The sequence below is a fragment of the Bombyx mori genome, chromosome 15 (genome assembly GCF_030269925.1).
Source record: "Bombyx mori chromosome 15, ASM3026992v2".
Classification (NCBI taxonomy): domain Eukaryota; kingdom Metazoa; phylum Arthropoda; class Insecta; order Lepidoptera; family Bombycidae; genus Bombyx; species Bombyx mori.
Genome location: NC_085121.1, coordinates 9837612 through 9855258, shown reverse-complemented (window position 1 = coordinate 9855258; position 17647 = coordinate 9837612). Strand labels below are relative to the sequence as shown.

General features: G+C 33.4%; 2 protein-coding genes and 1 long non-coding RNA gene across 5 annotated transcripts in view; 1 reads left to right on the top strand and 2 right to left on the bottom strand.

Annotated features, from left to right (window-relative positions):
* Nucleotides 1-7603, bottom strand: part of LOC101741113 (uncharacterized) — a 57442-nt gene extending 49839 nt beyond the window's left edge. Inside the window, exon 1 of the mRNA XM_004928407.5 lies at nt 7462-7603. The gene's annotated coding sequence lies outside the window, so the exon portion shown is untranslated. The remainder of the gene's footprint in view (nt 1-7461) is intronic.
* Nucleotides 4912-8964, top strand: LOC134200205 (uncharacterized). 2 transcript variants are annotated; one of them, XR_009975018.1, is made up of 4 exons: nt 4912-5096; nt 5263-7135; nt 8529-8674; nt 8779-8964. It is a non-coding gene; the product is annotated as an uncharacterized LOC134200205 (long non-coding RNA). The 2 variants fall into 2 exon arrangements; XR_009975017.1 differs by having other exon boundaries at nt 5263-8674.
* On the bottom strand, nt 8254-17577 carry LOC101742401 (dynein regulatory complex protein 9). Of its 2 annotated transcripts, XM_062672595.1 has the most exons (8): nt 17436-17577; nt 15095-15165; nt 13115-13199; nt 12094-12240; nt 10423-10528; nt 9469-9639; nt 8803-8934; nt 8254-8712 (listed from the first exon to the last, which is right to left on the bottom strand). In XM_062672595.1, the coding sequence occupies exons 1-8, from the start codon at nt 17450-17452 to the stop codon at nt 8509-8511; spliced, it is 933 nt and encodes a 310-aa protein (XP_062528579.1). In that variant the 5' UTR covers nt 17453-17577; the 3' UTR covers nt 8254-8508. The 2 variants fall into 2 exon arrangements, with proteins under 2 accessions (XP_062528579.1, XP_012547777.3); XM_012692323.4 differs by lacking the exon at nt 17436-17577 and having other exon boundaries at nt 15095-15266.
* Nucleotides 17578-17647: the final 70 nt, after the last annotated feature.

Here is a 17647-nt window from a genome sequence, read left to right as displayed (position 1 = left end):
TCCGCACGGACTTACAGTACGTACTTACATACATACAATATGCTAAGTTAATTTTCAGAGAATGCTATTGCCCATACAACCTAATCCATTGAGTTTCTCGTCGGATTTCTCAGTGATTAGCGATACCGATCCGGTGATAAATTCTGCGAAGCACTGCTTGCTCATGCTACAGCATATGTTATCAAATACTTTTAGGTTGAGCCCCATAAGCTCGGATCTCAACCAAAGCGAAGCCAGAATAGCCCCTCGAGAGCACTGGCCAAAAAAAAAACGCACGGAAACAGATAGAGCAGTGCGCTATTCTAGACTTCCACCACACAGCCTGTTAGAATTGCTATACTGCGCACTGGGCCAAGGTTTTCCCGACACTTCGACCCATGGTTTCTATTGTGTCAGCGGCACTGGTTTAATTGCAGTCATATGTACAATCATACGTTCAAGTTTAAAATAGGACTTTATTACATACATAATACAACTGACACTAAGAAATGAATAATAATAAATTTATAATCGCCGTTTCAATTGAAAGTTGTGTTCGCTTTTTCGAAAAATTCTTGTGGTGAATTCCCACGCAACCGAACCGAACTCCGAGTCTTCGTTTCGATTCATTGTAAATTAAAAACATTCACAGTCATTCGCTTCATGAAGTCATTTGTTTGTTTTAAATAACGATTTCAGCTTTCTAAGAATACAAAACGTTCCTGATGTATATTTTTTTTTTAAGTACGGTGTTATGTTAAAAAATTAATTCTTCGTAATATGTATAAAAGTGAGTGATGAATTTATTTTTGTATGTATTAACTATGGAACTTCATAAGTGTTCCGTCAGCGGCAACACATTTTAATCTTTATTTTATTTGATAACTATTTTAGTTGTTGAAAAGAGTATTTGTAAGTAGTAAGAGTATTTGTTATACCGCAGATATTTTTTTTGGGCATTTATGGCTTGATTCCGTACGTAAAAAATATTGTCGAGTATATTTCTTGCAAAATCGTTTTCATTAGAACTCGCCTAGAATCCTATACTTCTGTAGTTTTATAACCAATGAGTCTCTTCCTAAAAAGTTCCCATAGAAATCTTGAAATACCATTTTAATCCTGGATATCCGACTGTAACTTGGAGATTTACATACAATGCGTCCCTTTTGTCGGAAAGCTCAATTACTGGTTCATAACTGCACGTGTTGATCTTGCGTTTGAGTCGGATTTACCAAAACATATATGTACATAGTATCTGCTTTTTCAAATTCAAAACTTTTTGACAAAAAATTCTAGACAACGGCAGGCGGGAATCACACGAAATTATAATAATAATAATAATTTATTCCTACCATAAACAACAGAAATCAAAAAAATAAACAATAAAGTAAAATCAACAAGGCTTGGACAAGCTCAGCAGTTTTCCATTATTATAATCAACATCGTTAGTTACTTCGATAAAATTCAACTAAATTCTTAGAAAAAAAAAATTACTTTCGCTTATTTTAAGGATTCTTCTTCCGAATTCCAGCAATTCCTATTTGTGAGTCTTCAGTCCGAAGTCCGAAGTAAATATTAGAAAACATTTCACTGTAGGTAAACTTTTCAAATGATGAAAATTTAATGAAAGCCTTCGTTTCTTTTGAAATTATAATTTTAGTTATCCATATTGAAGCAATATTTATTATTTTTAAACCACAAAACAAATCCTATGTAATCTATCCCTGTGCGTTTACTTGTGTGAAGAGTGTATTGTGTACTTGCCAAAAATACATAAAAAATAATATTATTTTCAAATATCGAATTACCTTCAAAACTCAAATTACCTTCAAAAGTTTTCAGCATTATTGCATTTAAATATACGTTACATAAAGGCAATACAAACTTATTAAGCCAAAAAGATGAAAAAAAGAACCGTGCGCTGTTTTTTGAAAATCGATTTTCGTTAATGTATAAAATATTGCTAACACTATTGTTGTTTGAAGTGCCGCCATTCTAAATAATAGTCATCGAATAGCAAGGGGCATTTGTTCTCCCTTTTTACGGCTTAGATTCGCCTTGCTCACGGACTACACGATGTTAATATTGGGATTGTCGTACAAAAAGACTCCTACATTATGTCTAAATCTTTTAGTGACATTGACTTTAATATGCGCCCCGGTAATCACTTAAATACCAAGCATTCCGTGAGCTCTGGCCACCGCCGACAGTAAACTACCAATATGGTGGAACTATGATTTTTTTTATACGTTTTTATTGGTATATGGTGTTCGATTTGGTATATTATTGGTACATATATAAGCTTGGTATATGCGTATGCTTGCTTTTATGAATTTTTTAACGTAATTTTCACAGATTTCATGACGTCCGATCGACTTTAAAATTTGCACACGTATCAATTACCTTTTTTTTTATTGCTTAGATGGGTGGACGAGCTCACAGCCCACCTGGTGTTAAGTGGTTACTGGAGCCCATAGACATCCACAACGTAAATGCGCCACCTACCTTGAGATATAAGTTCTAAGGTCTCAAGTATAGTTACAACGGCCGCCCCACCCTTCAATCCGAAACGCATTACTGCTTCACGGCAGAAATAGGCAGAGTGGTGGTACCCACCCGCGCGGACTCTCAAGAGGTCCTACCACCAGTAAAAACCTACCTACAACAATACAATAATTTTACATTGCTCTAATATCCTCTATTATACGCTTTACCAACAAGAAAAAAAAACAGTTGAATTTAATTCATATTACTACATTAACTATTTAATCGTGTTCTTTTTAATTTTTGAAATACATAAATATATGTTTTATTATTTCAAAGCGTCGAGTCTCATCTTTGAACACTAGTTACACCTCATTTACAAGAAATGTCGTGTTTTTCCTATCTTATCAATTTAAAGCGTATTTGTTAGAATTTAATTGAGTCATCATGATTCGCAGAGATCGTGTTGTTGTTTTTTACATTACTCCGGGAAACACTACGACAAAAACAGTTCTGGCCCAAGTTCAAATTCTTTCCTGCTTTACGAGTACCGAAAACATACATTCGGGACAAGTATTAGGTATACTTACTAATATGGCTTACCAAATTCCAATAGTCGAACCCAAAGCCCATGGATATAGTTGGTCACTAAGCACTTTAACGAGGTGATCAATAAAACATAATAATACGTTGCGAGTCTTTTTCATTCAGTCTCATTACTGGTGGTAGGGCCTCTTGTGAGTCCGCACGGGTAGGTACCACCGCCTTACCTATTTCTTTACACCGCTTTGCCGAGAAGCAGTAATGCGTTTCGGTCTGAAGGGCGGGGCAGTCGTTGTAACTATACTGAGACTTTAGAACTGATATCTCAAAGTGGGTGGCGCATTTACGTCGTAGATGTATATGGGCTCCAGTAACCACTTAACACCAGGTGGGCTGTGAGCTCATCCACCCATCTAAGCAATAAAAAAAAAATACCAGCATCGCACAGCAGTTGTGGATTAGCGAAAAATTAGGAAAATAATCCAACATATGATTCATTCCGAGTATTCGCTATTGTGTCAATGAGACTGAGCCCTAGGCGAGTTGTTCCCAGAATAGCAAGCAATACCTAATGGCGACGCATTCACAGCTTTTATGAAACACGTTTTCCATGAAATGTCCATTTAGTGGAGTGAACAAACAAAAAATGATTTTATTTCAAGAAATAACTTTTGAAAATAGAAAAAAGAGCCGTTTAGAAATTCATTATTCGTGCAAAATCAGTTTTAATAAACGTTATTTTCAAATTCTTTCATACCCGAATTCCCGAGAAAGTGGGTAACGTCATTCGGATGTTTGTATAGTCTGTTCGGAAATTTATCAGAAGGCACAGGTAAGCAAACCAGGTCGGCGATCTACTACAGCTCCATCATACATACGTATGACATATATAATGGATTTGTTAACTAAATTATCGATCGCAATCGAGCAGCAATCATTTGGCAATATTGTATTTAATGCCCTTATTACTCACTAGCTCCATAAATTTTGTATTTCTTTGGCGCGATATTGCTTGCTGCTCGTTCTTAAATTCGTTTTAATTATACCCTAGCGGCACATGGTTATTTAACCACCCAATTAAAGAAAACTCTTTTCTCTGTATCTAATAAGAGTTATTTAATAGTCAATTATAATTACTTGCCTACATGTTTATAAAAAAATGCTACGTGTTTTGCTATACTATTTTGGCGCAAACAGACAAAAAATACATTCAAAGTAAGACAGGCCAGTAAGTTGATTCTCAAATGCTACATGTTTCGTGTTTCACGTTTCAAAAAGTAATTATTTCTTAAGCTGTTTATTCTTGCTACTTTTTGCTTGTTATGTGCGAGAAACTGCTTCGCAAATCATTTCTAAATTACGTTACAAGATGACTTATTTCGTGATTTCAAAGATTATTTCAACAAAATTATTTTTCCCGAATGAACCCTCACTGTGTGGTGATATTTAGGCGCGCGACCTAGAAACAAACAATAGCTTTAATATACGTAGCCGCGTTAAAGCCGTCGGTAATTAATACGTAATCACAATAATTTGTTTAATAGAAATGTTATTCGATCCTCAAAGCAATCGCGAGACAATACGAAAGTATCAAGAGATCGCAACGAGGAAATGATGACATAGCTACGGAGAATTGAAGTGAAATTAGGTGTTCCACTTTTGCACGCCAGATTACTGAGAATACTGTCGATGCGGTACACATTGCATCTCAAATTCAATGAAATTATAAAATATGACTAAATGTTTAAGTCAGACGTTCTTTGTATTCGTTAGAGATTAAAAGAAGTGATTTTATTGAGTGAGAAGTTATATTTAAATAGCTGTAAATATATTTAATCTGTGCGTGATAAGGTAGATAAGGACAGCAATTGGTTCCGAGGCCAGGTTAAACGTCAAAGTCAAAAATTAAAAAAAAAGAAGGTTTTTCTGGTATATAACAAAACAGTGCGTATCCAAAAAAATGCCGAATTAAAAAAAACTCTGCACCTATTATTGTTCTACTTTGCAGTTTATTTTTGTTAAAAATATTCGGGCGGATGGAGATAACCAATTCTTAACGAGCTTTTCCTCCCTATACCTAAGTCAGATCGGTAATATATGATATTAAACTTCAAAAGCATTTATCTCAAATGTCAAAACAATGGTCATAAAAAAAAAATCTCAAGACCTGGATATATTTTTAAAACATTTTATTTTCATTACTGCCTTTCAAATGTAACAAAAAACCGGTATTCATTATTTACATTGGATTTGCAGATACAAAGGTGCAGCGACACTGAAGTGAACTTGTAGTGTAGGGTTGGGATATGCGAGTGGAACTTTCACGATGATATTGACGTAGAATAGTACAAGCTAAAACCTTGTTTGGTATACTCTTATTTTCTATCCATTTCAATACAAGAATCCGTATCTGATCTTTTATCTCACAAGAGCTTCATTCACGAATTTAGTAGAACGAGATTTGGTTACTAGTACAGGTATTTTTTTTATTATATGTATTAATGGCTTTAGTGTGCGGCGGTATAACCAAAAATACCGGTTTTCGGTACGTTTCAAGTCGGCGGAGGTCCGTTCCCCCGGGAGATTTCATTGGCAACATGCCTGCGAGGTTCGAGTGATTTTTGCAATTACCGACAGGCGGCACACATATCTGTCGGCAATTTGCCGCTCCTCCCGCGATCTCCGGTGATCGGTTTCTCGGAAACGTTGCATCAACTTCGCACAGTGCACCGAGCTAGCGCGATTAACGCACTAATTACCACTGTACCGCACTCGGACTGGGTACGGACGAGGCTGTCATTACATGAAAAAGGCAACGTCTCACGAGGTTTTTGCGGCGGGTAATTTTAGTGAAATGGTAGCTTCTTAGAGACTTTTTTAATTATTAAAACAAATAGGTACATGTTAACTGATTTCTTATATTTTAATTGTCGAAATCATCTGTTACAGTGTATCTTACTGAATATAGCTTTAAAACTTATTGAGATATTTTTAATAATGTTAGACAATGGAGAGTGAAAGGAAACAGTTTCTAAAAGTAAATTAATCAAAACTAAGTAATAAGATTTTAGCTCAAAGGAAACAGAATTAATCTACTTCTTTAATCATAAAAATTTAGTGATACTTTCAAAGAGTACATATATGGCTGTTATTATTGCAAACACTGCAATGTATGAAGCACATCAAGGAAGATGTCTACATAATTACTTAAATTATAATAAAAAAAATCTACTAAATAAATTAATATTATTGAATATGTTCATATCAGTAATTAATAACTTAACACATAGAACTTCAATATTCATAGCAGTAACTCAATGCCTTATAAAATGTTAATACAACAGGTAACTATTACTTAGAAATCCTGATTGCGATTGAATACAAATGGCTTCCATTTAACTCTATGAATAATCTGTTAATGCAATTAGCTATTGCACAAGTATTTTTTACTTGAGTTGCATTCAAAATTGTACATCAAAATCAACCTCCTTTCATTATTAATGTTTGTATTTTAAAATTGCAAATTTTCATTTTTTGTTGTTCCTAAATACATTTTTAATGAAATATACTAATGATTTAAATTTGATATGAAGTTAACAATTTTGAATAGTCATCCATTAAATCTTATCTGTATTTCATAGCCAAATTTGTTTTAAAAATTTATTATTCATTAATTTTTTTTTTACAATTTGGGCAATATCCTACGATTTTACTGGTAAATACGATAAGACTGTCCGTACTCTATCTCCGTACTATATAGTAACCTTTTATGAACATTATCAAGCCCCACTCAAGGATTTTGTCATAGAAAGGTATAGAAGAAAATTTATTTAACATACTTTTTACTGATGTGGGATAATTTATTTTATATTCCTTTATTGTGTAATATACACCAAAAGTTAAAGTAAAACTTATCTATTCTTAGTGTCAAGTACCTAGATTTTTGTTTGTAGTGATCAATGAAGTGTTTTCCATTATGATTATGTTTATATGTATATATTCTATCTTGGAATGCAATAAAAGGATCAACCAATGTTGTAGGATCAATGTGCTTGCTACCACACCATTTGGTCCAGGATGTTTCCCCGCCCTTTAAAGTGAACAAAATAGCCAATATAATAATTTTCAGGTTTCAAGTATTTTATTTTATTCTGTTCAGATTGTTTTTTAAAATTTAAAACAGACATATATTTTAATTGTTATAGATTATTGTGTTACATATAATTTAAAATTTCATCTTATTTTGAAACGATTCAAGATTAATTCTGAATTATAATGACGATAGCTATGCAAAAGTTTATCTGAAATTTTTATTGATAGCAAAAAAATATTAAAGTAAGTTAAAAGTATCCAAACTTTCTTAAAACTAGCACACACCGGCGTAAGTAATCAATATCTATAACAGTAAATGCAGAAAATTAAGACAAGTGACGGTAAAAACGAAGGATTACTCACCGAATCCGCCGAATCACTATCCAACTTTCCAAGAATTGAATATACACGAAACTCAAAAGCGGATAGTTTCTCTCACCATGTAAAAAAATTCACAACACTTTGAGAAGAGTTTATTTAATATCAAGCTTTTTGTAATGCATTTATTTATTTTGGCGTGATAAATCGCTGTTTGTTATTTTAGTATGTTACTTTACAGCAACATAACCAACTACCTACACGGGCGAACCACATGCGACTGACAGCTCTCTATTGACAATATTATTTCATTCCTTGTACTGACGTTTGACACTATTGACAGTGCTAGTTTCATTTTTTCCAATTAAAAAGGCGCATGTATTACACTATGCAGCCTATCATCACCACGATCATCAGTACAAAGTAGTTCACTGCTGGACATAGCTCTCTCCTAATCCACACTGCTGAGCCCAGTCTTCGGCTTTCCTTATCCACTTCTCGTTGGCCAGGCTTCGAAGGTCAAACAGTCTAATCCCCGTATATTCTGTTTTTATGAAAAATATTATGGGGCGAAATGAAATGAGGATTCTTTGAGACATTTGTCAATTGAGATGAAATTAAATGACACGGAATATGCGGTAAAATATAGTTTCAGTAAAATGGTGGTTATTGATTGAAACCTTTTCAGTGGATGCTTAGAAGATCCCGAGAAGCATGTCCAGCGGCTTTGATTCATTTTTCCACATTTTTACACTTTTCAGATGATAAACAGTTAAAAAATCACCTCTATTACACGTTTAAATCTGAAGAATACCTTAATATTACAAAATAAATCAATTATCGCAATTTCGCTTCTCGCGTTCTTACCAAAAAGCAATTTTTTTTTTTTTGGAAGAGCGAGACAATTTTTATTTAATTGAAAAAAAATCTGCACAATGTACGAAATGGTAGAATATTTTTAGGTCAGGCGTTACTTAAATGTAATTTATTTAAAAATAACCTCGTTATCCATATTTTTTCGTTTGGCCTTGATATTTTCTAATATCCATATAATCCATACAATCACATGCACATATCAATAATTTAATGTATTTATTTCTTCTTTCCTTTAGTAGGTAATTTCTTTGCATTTCTTAAATGGCGAAAGGCTCCGAGTGCACGACGGACCATAACTCCGCGCCACCATGCTTGTATTCTTGTTGCTGAATCTCGAAGACGTTTCTCACGAAGAAGTCGGGCCGCTCGTTCTTTTTTAAAAGTAAGCCAAGCTCGCATCTCGCCTTCATGTAGATCGTACTGCAAAATATGTATTTTAATATAACGCGTTTAATCTAATTTAAACCTTATGATTTTATGATACAGGTATCTATCGTCGATTGTACATACGAGTTTTTGCAATTCTGCTCGTCGAGCGCTAACACAGCGAAATTGGTCAGCCTTCTCTTTGAGTCTTCTGTTGATCGTCGCTGTGTCTACTGCATAACGAGAATGCCAATATTCCAAAGACTTCTCTCGTTCCTAATTATAAATAAAGAGCATGGTACAAAACACTACGTTCTTTACTGCAATTTTGTTTTAGATGGTAGATGTATTTGTAAAGTAACATTTTTCTAAAGTTACTATGACTTATTAAGACTTCTAAAATTATTAAAATGCTGTAGCGCTGTAAGTTAAGTAGACCGAGGTTCTTGTGGTAGGACCTCTTGTGAGTCCGCACGGGTAGGTACCACCGGCCTGTCTATTTCTACCGTGAAGCAGTAATGCTTTTCGGTTTGAAGGGTGGCGCAGCCGTTGTAACCATGCTGAGACCTTAAAACTTATATCGCAAGGTGGACGGCGGCATTTACGTTGTAGACGTTCATAGACTCCGGTAACCACTTAACACCAGGTGAGCTGTGAGCTCGTCCACCCATGAAAGCAATAAAAAAAAATTGTTAGTTTATGGTCGAATTTTACCCGTTAATAGTATTTTCAAGTGCTTTTAGCATTGAACCATTATATGGGGGATTTTTAGCCTACGTATGATATTATAACGAAATTATTTGTAAGTACCGCTATCTGCAACGAATACGCTTTCAAAAGTTCATCGTGCACCCTTTGCTCGTGATCAGTACGTGGTAATGGTTCTCTTTTTATATTACATTCTAGTTCCAATGATTCAGCTCGAGCTTGCAACCATTTCTCAGTGTAGCAGAGGCGTGTGCTCGCGTTCAAATATTCATCCTGAAATGTTCAAATTCTTTCCTTTTTTTGCCTATTGGTGATAATGCGCGTTTTTGGGCCACATCAGTTTGCAAGGCCACCGTCCTATTTATTTCTGCCCGATGGGCCTCGATAGCAATAGGAATTTCTGTCAAATGCAGCTTTCCAGACTGGAGAGGCTTGACATTTTCGTCAATTCATTAATACTGGTTAAGTATTTAATATAATCTATACTAATAAACCTGAAGAGTTTGTTTGTTTGAACGCGCTAATCTCAGTAACTACTGGTCCGATTTGAAAAATTCTTTCAGTGTTAGATAGCCCATTTATTGAGGAAGGCTATAGGATATATAACATCACACTAAGGTCAACACAAGCGGAGCACCAATAAAGAATGTTTCAAAATCGGGTTTTTCCCTTTTGAGAGCTTCCGCTGCGTGCGCTGCGGAAACGGTTAAAGTTTCGCTAAAATAATGTATGACAGAATTGTTCCCCTTTAAAAGATCTAAAAAGAAGTCCATGATAGCATATGTCTATATATTAAGGTTGGCTCACTAGAAGGTTTTTTATGCTAACCAAATTTGTTATAAAATAAAGCATTATTTGTGAACTATACCACGCGGACGAAGTCGCGGACAAAAGCTAGTGAAGTAATATTATGAGTAAAAGTCGTAGAAATACAAAATTTGGGAGTAGCGGTTTATTAGACAGAGGTTGGGTATTTTTTTGCAGAATTGAATACGTACTAGGTATGTTATATTTGATTAGATTAAATATAGATAGAATTAAATAGTAAAATCTTACACTCCTTTGATCGCGTAAGGTAGCGATTATTTGATCTGCATCACGAAGTTCGACAGAAAATTGACAACTTTTCATCTTTAATTCTTCGATAATGGTCATAAGAGTCCTGTAAAAACCGATATAATTTAAAAATAAATAATAGCTTAAAAAACGAAGAAACATACTTTCATAGAAAATCCAACTAAAAAATAGAAAAAGCGCGGGCTATCCCCAGTTATAAATATTGTTTTGACAGAATTGAGAAGAAGGATTATCATTGTGGTAATATCTTAAAGGCACTCCACGCTTTTTTATAATAAATTTATTTTCTGTTTTTTTGTTGGATTTTCTATAACAGCTGGTTTTGTTAGTTTTTTTTAAACTATTATTTATTTTTTGGTTTATGTAGCATTATGTAACACAAATTATGCATTAATGTACATTCACGTAAATACAACAGTCTCAAATTTGCTAAGTGAAAAAAAGAAGGCGCTCAAATGAATTTGTTGTTTTAACTCCCGAAAGCAAATAATGGGTTTAACTATGTAAAATCAATATTTTAATAAAATAAATATAAATAAAATAATTGTCAGCGATCCTTAATAAGTACGCCAAATTCCGAGTTAATCCGACTTGTTGAAGGGGGTCAAAATTACGGTCAGAGATTCCATTACATACAATATACTTATATACATATGAAGCTAATAAACGTTATGTCAAATCTAGATTTTTCTATTAAAGGTTCTCTTTTGTCTGATGCCTTACAAGTGAGTACCTTACTGTGAGTCTATCAGAATCTGGAATATTTCTATGATTGTTTCGCGGGTAGTCTTGACTTTCGGTTTGAAGGCTGGAAGATTCCGATCTCATGATTCAAGGTGGATGGTGATTGCTCCGGTAGCTGTTTAATCACAGATAGGTCTTAGACTAGACTGGCTATGTAAAATACAGATCAAAATTTCAATGAAATAAGAGTTAGTGAAATACGAAATCTGTCACTGTTTTATTCGACTGAGTTAATTTATTCAGGTATTATGATTTAATATATTTAAGTTCATAAGCTATACTTTACTAAATAGGTATATGTAGCTGACGTTTGGCGTTGTAAAAGTATATAATATATGCGTTAATGACTTAAAAATGTATAAATTGATTTAAACCGTTAGATTTCAAATTCAAAACAGATTTATTTCCAAACTGAATTTAAAATAATACAGGAATACCGCACTACTTACATAAGGCAGTAATTGCATATTAATTAGTGTCTTCACATCATCTTTATATTTATATCATTTTATCCCTAAATATTTCATATATTTATAAAGGTAAAAGTGGTTACATAATGCTCTTTTACTGATAGATACACATGTAATATGACTTATTCACCTGTGTGATTAGTGCGAGTTTTTTACGTTCTCGATAGCGTAAAAGTTAACTCAAATTTGTATGCAGTTGGAACAGCGCCCCTAGCGGCAAACGTAAGCAAACGTTCCAACTCCATACAGTTTTGAGTTAACTTTTACGCTATCGAGAACGTTAAAAAACTCATACTAAGCACACTGTAAAATTGTGTATCCACCGAAATGAGAATTCACGTTGTATTGATGGAATCATAATATTAATATAGTAAAGAAACATCTTAGTTCTGTTTGTCTTAACTAAATACGATTGTGTAGTAGAGCATGAACTCACATCTTCAGTTGCTGTTTGTTGATCCTTTTGGTAACCACAGATGTGGCTCTTCGTTTTAGAATTTCTATAGATTCTCTCAAAACTTGCCAGTCACCACGCTCCGCAACACTAATCAGAGTTTGTCGCACTGTTTCTTTAACTGACGACCTTTGGTTATAAACAAATTTTATTACAAGAAGTTGTTTACAGAACTTAATCTAATATATAAAATTCTCGTGTCACGGTGTGCGTGATTGAACTCCTCCAAAACGGCTCGACCGATTTTCGTGAATCTTAGCGTGCATATCGGCCAGGGTGGAGAATCGAACAATATCTATTTTTCATCCCCCTAAATGTTAAAAATTAGGGGTGGACCACCCCCTAATTTTTATTTTTTATTTTTTAGACAAAAATTTTTGTTTTTATTTGTTTATGATACAGCATACAAAAATATATATACAACCCTAAATTTTCACCCCTCTACGATCAACCCTTATTTTTTATTTGATAATTAAAAACTTTAATTTGTTTGGCAAGTTTTATTTTTATTTTGTCATGACTTAAAATAAAAAAATCATATTACTCTCAATTTTCACTCATATACGATCAACCCCTATTTTTCCATCCCGATTTTTATTTTTTTTATTATATGCACAGATCCTCAATAAGGTTGCAAGATGGCAATCAAATATTATAATTGTAGTACGATAAATTCTTATTCAGAGTTTATAATTTCAAGTTTTTTTTATTTTTATTGCTTAGATGTGTGGACGAGCTCATAGTCTAAAGGCTCTTTTTAAAAATTACATGTGATGCAGGAGTTATATACGTAGAAAAAGTAAAAAAAAAATAAAAAAAGTTTGTTGCCCGTTTTCTCAAAATTAACAAATTGTATCGTATCCTCTTCATCCACCCATGTTTTCAATTGTAAATAGAAAAATAATCTATTCTCATAATAGACTAATTCAAAAAATTGTATGCTGCTTTTTGTTTGTTGTCTGCATATCGAGGAGCGCCATCTATGTAAAAGTTAGCAACTCACCTGTCTCGCAAGAGTTTTTCTCGTTTCTGTCGTTCGTGACCGCCTAAAGGTTTCCATTGTTGAGCTCTCAGTTCGCTGCAGCCTTCTGTAACGTCAATACTTTCGATAGATGTCGTAACTAGTCCAAGGACTTCGTATAGTAATTTCTAAATAAAATTTATTGCTTCATTACTTTTGAATGTAATTGGAAACAAACCTAAAATGCGTGTTATTGCCTGGCACTTGAAATTACCGACTTTACCAACCATTCCTTGTCAGGATAAATCAATTCTGTAAACTGAAAATAACTTGAAGGTAAAATGTTTTGGTTAAAGATACTTCTGGAGTTGCACTTTCTTCAAGAACGGGTATGCATTTTTCAAAAGAAAAATAAGCCGAAATTATTTCTGCTACTCGTAATTAGCTTAATTAAAAACACTTTTAACCCTCGCTTTTTTTATCGTTGTATAGTTTCCGATGTTTATACTTAACAGCTCCCATGCCACGGACAAATAGCAAATTCATAATTAGCTATGGTTTTTTTAGACAATTTTTATTTGTGCTTACTATAAGATCTCCTAACTACTTGATCCAATAGATAATTTACACTCTCCTTTAACGCTTCTAGTAAAAAGTTCACAAATGTATGGGAACGACCACATGACTACGCTAGCTTAAGTTAATCCCAATCCGTGTAAAATTCTGGAAGCGTTAACCCTAGCATTACATTTTAATGTTATTACTCGTCGAGAAATCCAAGAGTCTTAGCTTGGCCGTCACCGTCACCACTAACCGTCACCACTAACAACATTCTTTTTTTTCTTCAGCCTTTGATACCCGTTGCTGGGTATAGGACTCCCCTTTTTGCAATGTTCGATTGCCCGCCAGTCTCATCCACATCCGCCATTTATAAAAATAAAGTATAATTGCTTGAAAAAAAATGTGGTTCAAGATTTTATCATCATTCAGTTTATAGATATTAATAACATTTACTATTAGACTTAATTTAGTATCTAATAGCGAGAATTTGACTATAAGGATATTTAAGTTTCTAATTCTTATTATATTTAATACAATAGTTAGATACCATGACGCATCGTTCTGTTAATTTAAGATCGACATGGCATTGTAAGGAATCTCAAACCTATTAAGTTTATACATATATATGTATTCGTATCTACACATTTGCTCTATGTATACATCATCATAAGTACAAGAGGCTTCAGCCAATTTTTTTATGGTTAAACAGCCATGTAAAATTTATCTTAGATTCGATTACCTTGAAGCCAAAATACGTATTCCAGAAAGTTTTTCCGTAGCGTATGTTCTGAAGAATTTAAGAACAGATTCCAGAATTGTAACTTTACATAAATAAATACGTCTGATTTTCAATAGCAAATGAGGTTGTACTTAGAAGTGATTTTGAAATGCCCATAACATAGCAATGAGGTAGTGGAATATGTGTCAAATAGAATTCAGACACGAATTTTGACACAAAGAAATTTTATAACGAAGAGCTATGATCGGAAATCATTCTGCAGAAAGAAATATGTGCAGCTCATATTTGACACAGCACAAATGGACCCCCACGAAGCTACGACGTTTCCGAATGCTACTAACCGGGTACAGTCATCTAATCTAATGATTCAATATGGTTTTGCCTTTAATAGGATGAGACATGGATTTGATCGTGGGCCTATAACATTGTGGCCCTTAGTGGATAATAAATAGTCCGTGATAGAGAAGCGAACACGAAAACTGTCATGTATTGGAATATTTCCAAACTGAAAATGAGATTAAATTTTCGAATAGTTTCAATCAGGTCTATGGTTGGCCAGCGGCAGTATTTTTTCTTTTCTTATTTCCGAAGCAAATGGGTTGACTGCTTTGTGTCCAGTACAGGCAGGATGGTGGTAGGCCTTCACAATACGGTCAACTGTTACGTTTCTTGTTTGTAAACGTTTTTTTTGTGTGTGATTTTTTTTAAATTGATTTACTTACCGAGAATTCGCAACTGCAATAAAACAACTTCCATCGACAAAGTAAACAGCAACGCGTCCATTTTACTGATCCTGTAATAGTGGCCATGAGGTTTCATTACAATCATTCACTTTGTATTTAAATATCCCGTTTTTATATCTCGAATTTAATCTGTGCATTCGGAGATTTTATGTGTTATTAAAACGCTATATAAAATAATAATAAATCTACCTCGTTTTGGGACGCTTTAATTTACAGTAGTATTATCAGCTTAAGTCAATATTTCTTATAGTACAGCATACATTAATTGGCATCACAACTATTGTAAACTTCTAAGAGCACTGATTCTCAACAGGTTTTTTCATCGCGACAAACTTTAAACGATTTCTAAATTAGACGACATACATAGCAAAATAATATTTATTTAAATATCTATTCCTGTTAAAATAATATTCGAATTTTCTTTTATTTTATTAAAAAAAATATAATCTTTTAGGGAATTTATTTAATTTATACTTTACTCTAAATACATTTCTAAAATTTGGCGGCACAGCAAAATGGGGACAGTGGTTGAGAAGCACTGTTCTAATGATAAGTTTTAAACGGTCCTCTTAATACAGAACCTAAATACTTTATTTATTTATTTATCACAGTCTATTTTATTTGAGCGTAGAAAAATTAATTTTCAATAAAAGGATCGTTCGGTACCTTAGTTTGACCTAACAAAGACATAAGACGCAATATCCGCTATAATGTTGTAGCAGTGATTTTCAATCGTTTTACAAAAGGCCGTCATAGCATATCCGGAACATAATAATGAGCTCCATCATTTGCAATATACTTACAAAATATGATATTCTCTAAGTAAATTGCTTTTAGAAAGACGCTGTGAAAAGCGTAAACAACTTAGATTAACACAATGACGTGTGTTGATAATGTTGACGTAATATGATAGTAAAATGGACAAAGGCGAAACCTGGTAACGATAAAATGGAACCGAAACTGATTTCGACTCATTAATTTGAGCTATGCTCAAGAAGATTAAATCTGGTCCGGGATATTTGAATGATAAGAAAAGAAAAATAGTCGCATTTTTTTAACTGGATCTAAATTTTATTCATTTAAAACAAAGCAGGAGTTTGTATTGTATACAGTTTCGGTCTTATTTAAAATATACAATAGAAGGTTAACGGAAGAATAAGCCGATGTTAGTTAAAATTTCAATTGAGCCTATTGAGCATTTGATAATAAAGCTTTCAAATTACTTTTCATTAAGGGTTATCCGAAAAAATATCACCCCGTAATAAAAAGTTTGTCGAAGTATTGCATTTAATATGTATAATCGTCCATTAAAATAAAAAATAAAAGTAATTGACTTAATAAGTAAGCAGGACCCTATTATAAATCTGTTTTAGTCGATCGAAATAAATAAAAACATAGCCGATTTATATATATTTTAATAAATTTTTCACATTTTTTACTTTTGATAGACAGTAAAATTGCAGCCAGGGTTTGCAATCTTTTGGAAAATGACATTTAGTCTTGAGAGGCGATTAAATTACGGTAAAATTTGAACAATCTCAAAAAAAAAGAAAATGTTTATTTGGGTTCATGTGTAGCGCACGTCTATGCGCTACGCAGAGACCAATGTCAAACGTAATGTGTAAAATGTGGGGAAACGGTGAGGGGAAATAATCGTATGAACATTAAGCACTAAAATAAATCGTGTAATAAAAATCAAACCCGCAAAATTAAAATTAGCGTAATTACTGATGGTATGACCTTTTATGAGTCCGCACGGGTAAGGTACCACAACCCCGGCCTATTTCTGCCGTGAAGCAGTAATGTATTTCGGTTTGAAGGGTGGGGCAGCCGTTGTAACTATACTGAGACCTTAGAACTTATATCTCAAGGTGGGTGGCGCTTAAAAAATTAAAAGGTCTTCGATATGTGACACATACTCGTATGAAGCCGGGAGAGCCCCGATTATAATTACCATAGATAATAAATACACTTAAAAAATTATATGACGTTCGAATTGAAATGTGTTTTTTTTTTGGACGTCGCGTAATAGCAACGTTGTGTACTATGACAACGTTTTAGTTATCGAGACCTAAAAGAAGCTTAGATTTCTTTACAAAGCTCCGATATAAATAAAAATAAAAAAATGTTTGTATCCTGCCATAGAATTGCTTAGTAAAAAACTGAAGTTTGAAGAAGAAGAATTTGTCAGTGTAATAATATTCATTACTAATTTCCTAGATCAACTGAATCAGTAATTGCTGACTGAATTCATTAAGAAGAAGATAAGTTTTCTGATAGTTACTGGTTTTGTATATCAAACTACTTATTCCATATTTACCTTTGATCAAACTCCATTCTGTTGTTAATTGAACTAAATCCTCAACTAAATCGCTAAATACTTATTCAACGTACAACTGTAAACACTTTTGATTACATTTAATGATTTATAATACCTTATTCGCGGGAATGTCTGTTTCGTCAATATGTACGCACTAAGTACATACAGTAAGTAAGTTTCCACAATATCCTAGCAACGTAAATGATAAATCA